This window comes from Lissotriton vulgaris, chromosome 6, assembly GCF_964263255.1.
Source record: "Lissotriton vulgaris chromosome 6, aLisVul1.2, whole genome shotgun sequence".
In the NCBI taxonomy this organism is placed as follows: domain Eukaryota; kingdom Metazoa; phylum Chordata; class Amphibia; order Caudata; family Salamandridae; genus Lissotriton; species Lissotriton vulgaris.
This window is the reverse complement of record NC_141694.1, coordinates 1,890,747,750-1,890,759,720: the sequence shown is the minus strand read 5'-3', so window position 1 is coordinate 1,890,759,720 and position 11,971 is coordinate 1,890,747,750. Positions and strand designations below refer to the sequence as shown.

General features: G+C 47.8%; 1 protein-coding gene across 1 annotated transcript in view; it reads left to right on the top strand.

Moving 5' to 3' along the window:
- Positions 1–592: 592 nt before the first annotated feature.
- Positions 593–11,971, top strand: part of LOC147709788 (uncharacterized) — a 134,565-nt gene continuing 123,186 nt past the window's right edge. Inside the window, exon 1 of the mRNA XM_086928229.1 lies at positions 593–777. Within this exon, the coding sequence (XP_086784355.1) occupies positions 690–777 (88 nt within the window). The 5' untranslated portion in view covers positions 593–689. The remainder of the gene's footprint in view (positions 778–11,971) is intronic.

The window sequence follows — 11,971 nt, the reverse complement described above, 5'->3', positions numbered from 1 at the left end:
ATGGTGCAGTTGATGAAAACGAAACCTGGCAAAAGATACCGGTCACACCTACCAGACACCTGGGCTGAATAATGCTCCATACCCTGGACAGCCGTAAGGAGCCAGTGTCCCCTCACCAAGGGTTTCATCAATCCAGCCCCTTCCCGAAAGGATGATGTCTGCTCAAAATGCAGCTCGCTAATGGAAAGCAGGTCCCGAGCCACCAAAGAGTGGGGAGCCAAAAAGGCATCGGACTTCCAAAACTTCTGCTGTCATCTCTCTAACAAGTGTTGTATGTATTTAAGCAGGAGGACCCTTTTACGGGTGATGGGCATATTCACAACACAGTGTGATGTACACTTGAGGTATGAACCCCACAGGTCAAACAATACAAACAAACCAGGTGCAAGACTAGTGACACATGGTGAGAGCATGTCCTCCAGGTCATGACCTCAGGTGCAGACGAAGGGCAGAATAATGAGGACGGTGTTACTAAGTGTATCCACCCACAATAAGTGCGTTAGTTAGTGTACAAGGAAAAGAATGGCGTCATCCGGGTGCGTCCTCTATCAACACATTCTTCCACAGCTCCCGGTCAGTTGTACGAGCGATGCAGTGTGAGTGGTAGGGAAGCATGGTGAGCACCCTCCACACAGCTTTAGCATTTTAAAGTAAGCCGCTGGGGATCTGATCGGGCTCCTATCAGCATCATGATGACGTCCAGTGACCTCTCCGCTTGCATGACCCTCTCCGTCCTCGTCGTGGCACTGACTTGTGTGTCGCCGCAGCTCGTGCAGGGTGAGTACTCAGACTGGGTGTTTTCCGTACACCATCCTGATGCTACAGCGTGTACCCTGTTCACTGGCAGGATCCTACCATGGACCCCATTGTTGTAGAACTAGGTTGTCTCTGTAAGTGTGTAATGCTTGTGTGATATGGACACGCACTTCCTCTGTACTTCGTACTTTATGTGGCTGCCAGGGGTCTTTCTTGCCTAATCTGGCAGTAGTTCTTTGACTGTTAACATGAAAGTATGCGTCTAGACGGTGTTGCTACCATACACTACTGCTGCCACCAACTATTGATTTGAGGGCCTCCCACATCGCCAGCTCATTTAAAACAGCAACATGTATAGAGATTATAGTAGTACAAGAGAAAAGTATGGTCAGTCATTTGCAAACAAGTGGCATGAGTTCTTGCAGACACAGGCTACTGCTATAAATGAGTGTCACACATTTGTATAAAGTGTTTTCATGTGTCATGGATAGAAATGTTTCATTGGCTTGAAATCAGCCTCCAAAATCCTTGAAGAGATTTATTTCCTGTCATAAATAACACAAATATGTTCCAGTTTTGAAGCAGAAATAAAGTGCCACTTTAGTTAATAACTGAAATGGAAATGGTGGGGGTCTGCATGGCGCGTCACGGGGGCAGGCTTCCACTCCTGAGTCGCTTTGTAAAGTTCAAGTCACAACTCTGAATTCTGCCTTTTCCACCATGACTTTAATTCTCCTGAGGTTGACAAAAGGGAGCAGCAGTAATGGGATGCACTGTGTGTGCCAACAGGCACTGCCTGTAAACAATAATTACAGCTTTTTTTTCTACATAGCTTGTAGCTGCTGAGTTCACACCTCTGTACCTTAGATTACTATGTGACTCAGCGTCATGGTGGCACCTTATTTCTACGCAGGCCACATTAAAGTGATGTTGATTTAGTTTAATTAAACCTTGCAACTACAACACCTGCAAAGAAAGGTTTGTAACCTAAACAGTCCTGATTTACAAGCATCATGTGGCAGTTCTATAAAAACAACATGAGTCACATTGCAGAAAGGTTGCACTGGTGCACCAGCTCGGTGCTTGTGTAAATCAGTATTCAGATTCTTCTGTGTGTACATTTGTCACATACTGACAATTCAAGTGTTTAATGTCACCTGCTTTCCAAATGAACACATCTCATGGCGCCGTAGTGGGAGCAAATAAAAGCCAGAGATAGTGTGATGCAAGACTCTAGCTCACTAGTCTCCTTCATTTGCTTTACACTTCAAGCACTCATCTATTCATTCTCTTGCCTTCATTGACTCTCCCTCGCTATCACTCATCCATTCATTCACTTGCCTTTATTGACTCTCCCACGCAATCACTCATCCATTCATTCACTTGCCTTTATTGACTCTCCTGTGCAATCACTCATCCATTCATTCACTTGTCTTCATTAACTCTCCTGTGCAATCACTCATCTATTCATTCACTTGTCTTCATTGACTCTCCCGCTCAATCACTCATCCTTTTATTCACTTGTCTTCATTGACTCTCCTGCTCAATCACTCATTCATTCATTCACTTGTCTTCATGGACTCTCCCACGCAATCACTCATCCATTCATTCACTTGCCTTCATTGACTCTCCCACGCAATCACTCATCCATTCATTCACTTGCCTTCATTGACTCTCCCACTCAATCACTCATCCATTCATTCACTTGTCTTCATTGACTCTCCTGCTCAATCACTCATCCATTCATTCACTTGTCTTCATTGACTCTCACATGCAATCACTCATCCATTCATTCACGTGTCTTCATTGACTCTCCCGCTCAATCACTCCTCTATTCATTCACTTTTCTTCATTGACTCTCCCGCTCAATCACTCATCCATTCATTCACTTGTCTTCATTGACTCTCACATGCAATCACTCATCCATTCATTCACGTGTCTTCATTGACTCTCCCGCTCATTCACTCATCTATTCATTCACTTTTCTTCATTGACTCTCCTGCTCAATCACTCATCCATTCATTCACGTGTCTTCATTGACTCTCCCGCTCAATCACTCATCCATTCATTCACTTGTCTTCATTGACTCTCCCATGCAATCACTCATCCATTCATTCATGTGTTTTCATTCACTCTCCCGCTCGATCACTCATCCATTCATTCACTTGTCTTCATTGACTCTCCTGTGCAATCACTCATCTATTCATTCACTTGTCTTTATTGACTCTCCCGCGCAATCACTCATCCATTCATTCACTTGTCTTCATTGACTCTCACGTGCAATCACTCATCCATTCATTTTCTTGTCTTCATTGACTCTCCCGCTCAATCACTCATCTCTTCATTCACTTGTCTTTAATGACTCCCCTGTGCAATCACTCATCTATTCATTCACTTTTCTTCATTGACTCTCCCGCTTAATTACTCATCTATACATTCACTTGTCTTTATTGACTCTCCTGTGCAATCACTCATCCATTCATTCACTTGTCTACATTGACTCTCACATGGAGTCACTCATCCATTCATTCACGTGTCTTCATTGACTCTCCCGCTCAATCACTCATCTATTCATTCACTTTTCTTCATTGACTCTCCCTCGCTATCACTCATCCATTCATTCACTTGTCTTTATTGACTCTCCCGCGCAATCACTCATCCATTCATTCACTTGTCTTCATTGACTCTCACATGCAATCACTCATCCATTCATTCATGTGTCTTCATTGACTCTCCCGCTCAATCACTCATCTATTCATTCACTTTTCTTCATTGACTCTCCCTCGCTGTCACTCATCCATTCATTCACTTTTCTTTATTGACTCTCCCGCACAATCACTCATCCATTCATTCACTTGTCTTCATTGACTCTCACATGCACTCACTCATCCATTCATTTACTTGTCTTCATTGACTCTCCCGCTCAATCACTCATCCATTCATTCACTTTTCTTCATTGACTCTCCCGCTCAATCACTCATCCATTCATTCACTTGTCTTCATTGACTCTCCCATGCAATCACTCATCCATTCATTCACTTGTCTTCATTGACTCTCCCGCTCAATCACTCATCCATTCATTCACTTGTCTTCATTGACTCTCCCATGCAATCACTCATCCATTCATTCATGTGTTTTCATTCACTCTCCCGCTCGATCACTCATCCATTCATTCACTTGTCTTCATTGACTCTCCTGTGCAATCACTCATCTATTCATTCACTTGTCTTTATTGACTCTCCCGCGCAATCACTCATCCATTCATTCACTTGTCTTCATTGACTCTCACGTGCAATCACTCATCCATTCATTTTCTTGTCTTCATTGACTCTCCCGCTCAATCACTCATCTCTTCATTCACTTGTCTTTAATGACTCCCCTGTGCAATCACTCATCTATTCATTCACTTTTCTTCATTGACTCTCCCGCTTAATTACTCATCTATACATTCACTTGTCTTTATTGACTCTCCTGTGCAATCACTCATCCATTCATTCACTTGTCTACATTGACTCTCACATGGAGTCACTCATCCATTCATTCACGTGTCTTCATTGACTCTCCCGCTCAATCACTCATCTATTCATTCACTTCTCTTCATTGACTCTCCCTCGCTATCACTCATCCATTCATTCACTTGTCTTTATTGACTCTCCCGCGCAATCACTCATCCATTCATTCACTTGTCTTCATTGACTCTCACATGCAATCACTCATCCATTCATTCATGTGTCTTCATTGACTCTCCCGCTCAATCACTCATCTATTCATTCACTTTTCTTCATTGACTCTCCCTCGCTGTCACTCATCCATTCATTCACTTTTCTTTATTGACTCTCCCGCACAATCACTCATCCATTCATTCACTTGTCTTCATTGACTCTCACATGCACTCACTCATCCATTCATTTACTTGTCTTCATTGACTCTCCCGCTCAATCACTCATCCATTCATTCACTTTTCTTCATTGACTCTCCCGCTCAATCACTCATCCATTCATTCACTTGTCTTCATTGACTCTCCCATGCAATCACTCATCCATTCATTCACTTGTCTTCATTGACTCTCCCGCTCAATCACTCATCCATTCATTCACTTGTCTTCATTGACTCTCCCATGCAATCACTCATCCATTCATTCATGTGTTTTCATTCACTCTCCCGCTCGATCACTCATCCATTCATTCACTTGTCTTCATTGACTCTCCTGTGCAATCACTCATCTATTCATTCACTTGTCTTTATTGACTCTCCCGCGCAATCACTCATCCATTCATTCACTTGTCTTCATTGACTCTCACGTGCAATCACTCATCCATTCATTTTCTTGTCTTCATTGACTCTCCCGCTCAATCACTCATCTCTTCATTCACTTGTCTTTAATGACTCCCCTGTGCAATCACTCATCTATTCATTCACTTTTCTTCATTGACTCTCCCGCTTAATTACTCATCTATACATTCACTTGTCTTTATTGACTCTCCTGTGCAATCACTCATCCATTCATTCACTTGTCTACATTGACTCTCACATGGAGTCACTCATCCATTCATTCACGTGTCTTCATTGACTCTCCCGCTCAATCACTCATCTATTCATTCACTTTTCTTCATTGACTCTCCCTCGCTATCACTCATCCATTCATTCACTTGTCTTTATTGACTCTCCCGCGCAATCACTCATCCATTCATTCACTTGTCTTCATTGACTCTCACATGCAATCACTCATCCATTCATTCATGTGTCTTCATTGACTCTCCCGCTCAATCACTCATCTATTCATTCACTTTTCTTCATTGACTCTCCCTCGCTGTCACTCATCCATTCATTCACTTTTCTTTATTGACTCTCCCGCACAATCACTCATCCATTCATTCACTTGTCTTCATTGACTCTCACATGCACTCACTCATCCATTCATTTACTTGTCTTCATTGACTCTCCCGCTCAATCACTCATCCATTCATTCACTTTTCTTCATTGACTCTCCCGCTCAATCACTCATCCATTCATTCACTTGTCTTCATTGACTCTCCCATGCAATCACTCATCCATTCATTCACTTGTCTTCATTGACTCTCCAGCTCAATTACTCATCCATTCATTCACTTGTCTTCATTGACTCTCCCATGCAATCACTCATCCATTCATTCACTTGTCTTCATTGACTCTCCCACACAATCATTCATCCATTCATTCTCTTGTGTACATTGACTCTCACATGCAATCACTCATCCATTCATTCACTTGTCTTTATTGACGCTCTTGTGCAATCACTCATCCATTGCATAAATCTGCCATTAACTCAATTACTGGACCTTTTAAAGACCTTATTGCTAGTTTGCGGTCCCGTTTATTCCCATTCCTGCGCAGTTCTTCTTATCCTCATCTTCCCTGTCCCAGACCTGCCTATTTGGCCCAAGCCACCGTGTGTCACAGTCACAGATATCAGCTCTCTTCACACGGTCACCTGGTGAAGATCAGATATTACACAGCGCCAGGAGAGCTGAAACCTCTCCCAGAGTGGCTTTCCAAGGGCAAGCTCTGTAATCCCATGTCCATTCTGAGTATTTAAACGGCTTGTAAAGCTTTGTTTGGTGAGGCTGAGAGTATAAGTGCTTTTTATACTGCACATGATACACAATCTTGCCTTCCCAACCCTCCGGAAACAGGCTACCCTCTGCCCCCAGGCCCCGGCTCCTTTAACAGCCTCCAACTCCCACCCCTCACCATGCCCGCGACAGAAAGGCCCTCATACCTTAGGGTGGTGGTAAAGGCCGCAGTTTATTGAGACTCTCCAGCATTTCAAACAATGGACACAAAGCGCCAATCAATCAATTAATCAATCAGGGGCATTGTAAGCGTGCTACTCACCCGTGAGGGCCTCAAGGTGCTGGGAGCGGGGGTCCGCAGATCTGTTAGCCGAAGAAACAGGTCTTGAGAGGCTTCCTTAAGGTGTTAAGGGAGGGGGCGCGTCTCATGTCTGCTGGTAGCTCGTTCCAGGTCTTGGCTGCAATGTGAGAGAAGGATCTTCCCCCTGCTCTGGCTCTGTGGATGCACGGGGTTTCGACCAGTGCGAGGTTGGGAGGTCGGTCGTCATCCTGTCACAGTTCATGCATTACTGTCAGTCATGCTGACCAATAAACAAACCATGTCCCTCCCTGGCTAGGAGCCACACTGTCAATCCATGAACCATCACTTTGACATAATCCCTTAGACCTCAGAATGGCATGAATCATCCTTGAGCTCACACCATGGTGAGGGTTCACGGTGTCTTTTGTGTGCTGCTCAATTCTTCCCTTGCTACTGTTGTGCAGCACCTGAGGCCCTCTCTGGCTGCACCCAGCTGAAAGTGCCAGGTCTGCTTTGCCACTCACCTTTGGGCACCTTTGTTGCCCCTCGATGTCACTGCCACGAGGATCCGTAAGGACCTCCCGGCTGACAACACTTTGCCCTCCAACAGCCTATTGGCCACCCCTAAGAGTTTATTAGTGCAGGGTAAATGGCCCTGACCCCGCCTGGCAGCTGTGACGCCCACCTGAGGTGGATGTGTGGGTGGATGGTACAACAAGCGCAAATGTGGCAAGAAAAGACGCCGCTCATTATCTTTGGGAAAGAGGTGGGTCTCCACCGACCCACTCTTTAGAATAGAGGTGGGTCCCATCCACCCTTGGAATAGAGGTTGGTCCCTTGGAATAGAGGTGGGTCCCACCCACCCTTGGAATAGAGGTGGGTCCCATCCACCCTTGGAATGGAGGTGGGTCCCACCCACCCGTGGAATAGAGGTAGGACCCACCCACCCTTGGAATAGAGGTGGGTCCCACCCACCCTTCGAGTAGAGGTGGGTCCCACCCACCCTTCGAATAGTGGTGGGTCCCACCCACCCTTCGAATAGGGGTGGGTCCCACCCACCCTTCGAAAAGTGGTGGGTCTCACCCACCCTTGGAATAGAGATGGGTCCCACCCACCCTTGGAATAGAGGTGGGTCCCACCCACCCTTCGAGTCGAGGTGGGTCCCACCCACCCTTCGAATAGTGGTGGGTCCCACCCACCCTTCGAATAGTGGTGGGTCCCACCCACCCTTCGAATAGTGGTGGGTCTCACCCACCCTTGGAATAGAGATGGGTCCCACCCACCCTTGGAATAGAGATGGGTCCCACCCACCCTTGGAATAGAGGTGGGTCCCATCCACTCTTGGAATAGAGGTTGGTCCCTTGGAATAGATGTGGGTCCCATCCACCCTTGGAATAGAGGTTGGTCCCTTGGAATAAAGGTGGGTCTCACCCACCCTTCGACTAGTGGTGGGTCCCACCCACCTGTGGAATAGAGGTGGGTCCCACCCACCCGTGGAATAGAGGTGGGTCCCACCTACCCTTGGAATAGAGGTGGGTCCCACCCACCCGTGGAATAGAGGTGGGTCCCACCAACCCTTGGAATAGAGATGGGTCCCACCCACCCTTGGAATAGAGGTGGGTCCCACCCACCCTTGGAATAGAGGTGGTTCCCACCCACCCTTGGAATAGAGGTGGGTCCCACCCACCCTTGGAATAGAGGTGGGTCCCACCCACCCTTGGAATAGAGGTTGGTCCCTTGGAATAGATGTGGGTCCCATCCACCCTTGGAATAGAGGTTGGTCCCTTGGAATAAAGGTGGGTCTCACCCACCCTTCGACTAGTGGTGGGTCCCACCCACCTGTGGAATAGAGGTGGGTCCCACCCACCCGTGGAATAGAGGTGGGTCCCACCTACCCTTGGAATAGAGGTGGGTCCCACCCACCCTTGGAATAGAGGTGGTTCCCACCCACCCTTGGAATAGAGGTGGGTCCCACCCACCCTTGGAATAGAGGTGGGTCCCACCCACCCTTGGAATAGAGGTGCGTCCCACCCACCCTTGGAATAGAGGTGGGTCCCACCCACCCGTGCAATAGAGGTGAGTGTATCCTGTGGGTCCCATCCACATCTAACCTCCATTGGCCCCCGTTCGACATGGGCCCTATAGACCTGCGCGAGGGGTTCCCCGTACACGCCAGGTATCTTTAACCCTTTCCATGCTCATGACGAGCTCAGCTCGTCATGAGGCACAGTGGAGCTGTGCTGATGACGAGCTGAGCTCGTCATGAAACGATGTAAATCTGAAGTCTTCAGCACCGGAGGGGAAAATGTGCAGCAGCGATGTGGTTAAGGGGGCGGCAAAGGAGGGGCAGGTGACCTGTAGGACCCACCACTCCCTCTTCCTGTGTCTGATCAGCCAGCTTCCATGGCAGGCACCCTCGGTGCACCTTAGATGCAGCCCTCCAAGGGTCTGGCTGCACCTCCCCGCCTGCAGGTGTCTCTCACTGGAAATAGAATTTACACATTTGAAACGTTGCCAGGACTGCTGTGCACCTCTAATATTCAGCCACTCTGCCTGCCATGTATGAACCCTCCTGTAATCTGCACATCCACATAGATCATGTGACACCTGTTGGCAGACTTGACTACTCATGTTTGGATATATATCCCCTCTTGGCCGGGAGACAGTGGCTGCTGGGGGAACAGGCATGGCTGTGGTTCTCAGAACTCCCTCCACAAACGACTGCTGGGGAACAGGCTTGGCTGTGGGTCACAGACCTCCCTCCAAAAGTGACTGCTGGGAGAACAGGCATGGCTGTGGTTCACAGTCCTTCCTCCAGAAGTGACTGCTGGGGAACAGGCTTGGCTGCGGTTCACGGACCTCCCTCCAGAAGTGACTGCTGGGGGACACAGTTGGCTGTGGTTTACAGACCTCCCTCCACAAGTGCCTGACGGGTGGAACAGGCTTGGGTGTGTGTCACAGACCTCCCTCCCTCTTCAAGTGACTGCTGGGGAACAGGGTTGGCCGTAGGTCACAGACCTCCCTCAACATGTGACTGCCAGGGGAACATGGTGGCTGTGGTTCACAGACTTCCCTGAACAAGTGACTGCTGGAGAACAGGGTTGGCATTGCTCACAGACCTCCCTCCACAAGTTGCTGGGGGGACATGGTTGGCTGTGGTTCACAACCTTTTCTCCACAAGTGACTGCTGGGGTAACAGGTTTGGAGGTGGGTCACAGACCTCCACAATTAACTGCTGGAGGACAAGGCTTGGCTGTGGGTCAAAGACCTCCCTCCACAAATGACTGCTGGGGGAACAGACGTGGCTGCGGGTCACTGTCCTGCCTCCACAAGTTTCAGGGGGGACTCAGTTGATTGTGGTTCACAGACCTCCCCCCACAAGTGACTCCTGGGGGGACAGGATTGCCAATGGCTCAAAGACCATCCTCCACAAGTGACTGCTGGGAGAAAAGGGTTGGCTGTAGGTCACAGACCTCCCTCCACAAGTGACTGCTGGGGAAATAGGCTTGGCTGTAGGATACAGACCTCCCTCCACAAGTGACTGTACTCTTGCATATTGAGTGCTTGAATACTGTGGCATGCCAATACTGTGTACAAAATACAGACGGGCCAGATATCATCAGGTAAGTGCACAGAGTGAAGCACAGATGTAGTATTCTTAACTCCACCTACACTTGACAATGTATATCATCAGGGTACAGATGTGGGCAGCCAGGTATAGAAGATCTGTACATACTCACCTTTCGATATTGTGTCCCTGGCTAGTTTTGCCACAATATTAGTGTTCCACAATATCAGGAACACCATATTCACAAGTCACACCCATAAGTGTAGTAGCAGGATGTCAGAAATGAGTTTTTACTAATATGTCTCTAGATGTACTCTGATGGAGCTGTGTATCACCCAATACTGAAAGAAAGTGTAAAGTTTGTGTAAAGTGAGGGGCTCTCGCTTCACTGTCTGGTGGCTCTTTGCTACATACCTGGAGATGTCTTTGGTATTAGAGGAAGTGCATGCACAGGCACATTTTATCCCACTAAACACACAGCTTCAGATTTCTAAAAATAATGTCTTCATGATATGTTCTTTTAAGAAATTAATTTTAACAAGTAATAATAGCTCTCCTACTTTCACACAGAGGAACCACCCACTTCTGGGTCATTTGAGGACAAATGCTTAGCAGAGTAGAGGCTTGTCCCTACTCTGGACATGTATGATCACAGACATGATACATGCACATTGAAGAGCATTTCACCATCACTTCACAATGACCACTTGTGTGTCACCAGTGTAAAAAGGGCCTTGCTTGTGACACACACAAATACACACAGCGAGCACCCTGGCGAGAGTACCCTGGCGAGAGTACCTTGGTGAGAGTACACTGGCGAGAGTACCCTGGCGAGAGTACCTTGGTGAGAGTACACTGGCGAGAGTACCTTGGTGAAAGTACCCTAGCGAGAGTACCCTGGCGAGAGTACCTTGGTGAGAGTACACTGGTGAGAGTACCTTGGTGAAAGTACCCTAGCGAGAGTACCCTGGCGAGAGTACCCTGGTGAGAGTACCTTGGTGAGAGTACACTGGCGAGAGTACCTTGGTGAGAGTACACTGGCGAGAGTACCCTGGCGAGAGTACCTTGGTGAGAGTACACTGGCGAGAGTACCTTGGTGAGAGTACACTGGCAAGAGTACCCTGGCGAGAGTACCTTGGTGAGAGTACACTGGTGAGAGTACCTTGGTGAAAGTACCCTAGCGAGAGTACCCTGGCGAGAGTACCTTGGTGAGAGTACCCTGGCGAGAGTACCTTGGTGAGAGTACCCTGGCAAGAGTACCTTGGTTAGAGTACCCTGGTGAAAGTACCCTAGCGAGAGTACCCTGGCGAGAGTACCTTGGTGAGAGTACACTGGCGAGAGTATTGTGGGAGGTTTACCCTAGTGAAAGTACCCTGGTGAGAGTACCCTGGCGAGAGTATCCTGGTGAGAGTACCCAGATGAGAGTATCCTGACGAGAGTATACTGGTTAGAGTACCCAGATGAGGTAATATAAATTTTATGGTCATGTTGTGTTCCCTAGCGAGTACCCCACCGACTCCATGTACGAGTTAAAAGTGCATGTAACTTCCCTCCTGTACCAGCTATGAAGACGCAAATACATTTGCGTCCAACGTTAACTTGTCCTCTTTCAGACCCACCATGAATGGGTTTGATGGTCCGTTCCTAAGTATGCTATGCCAACGTCTTTTTGAAGTGTACTCCTACGTTTTTCAGCCTGGCTGAAAGTAGGCCCTGAATCTCTGCCACCGAGCCTCTTTTCTGGCTTCTGACTGCGAGGGCCTCTGCCCAAGCAGCCCCCGTACCCGTGAACTC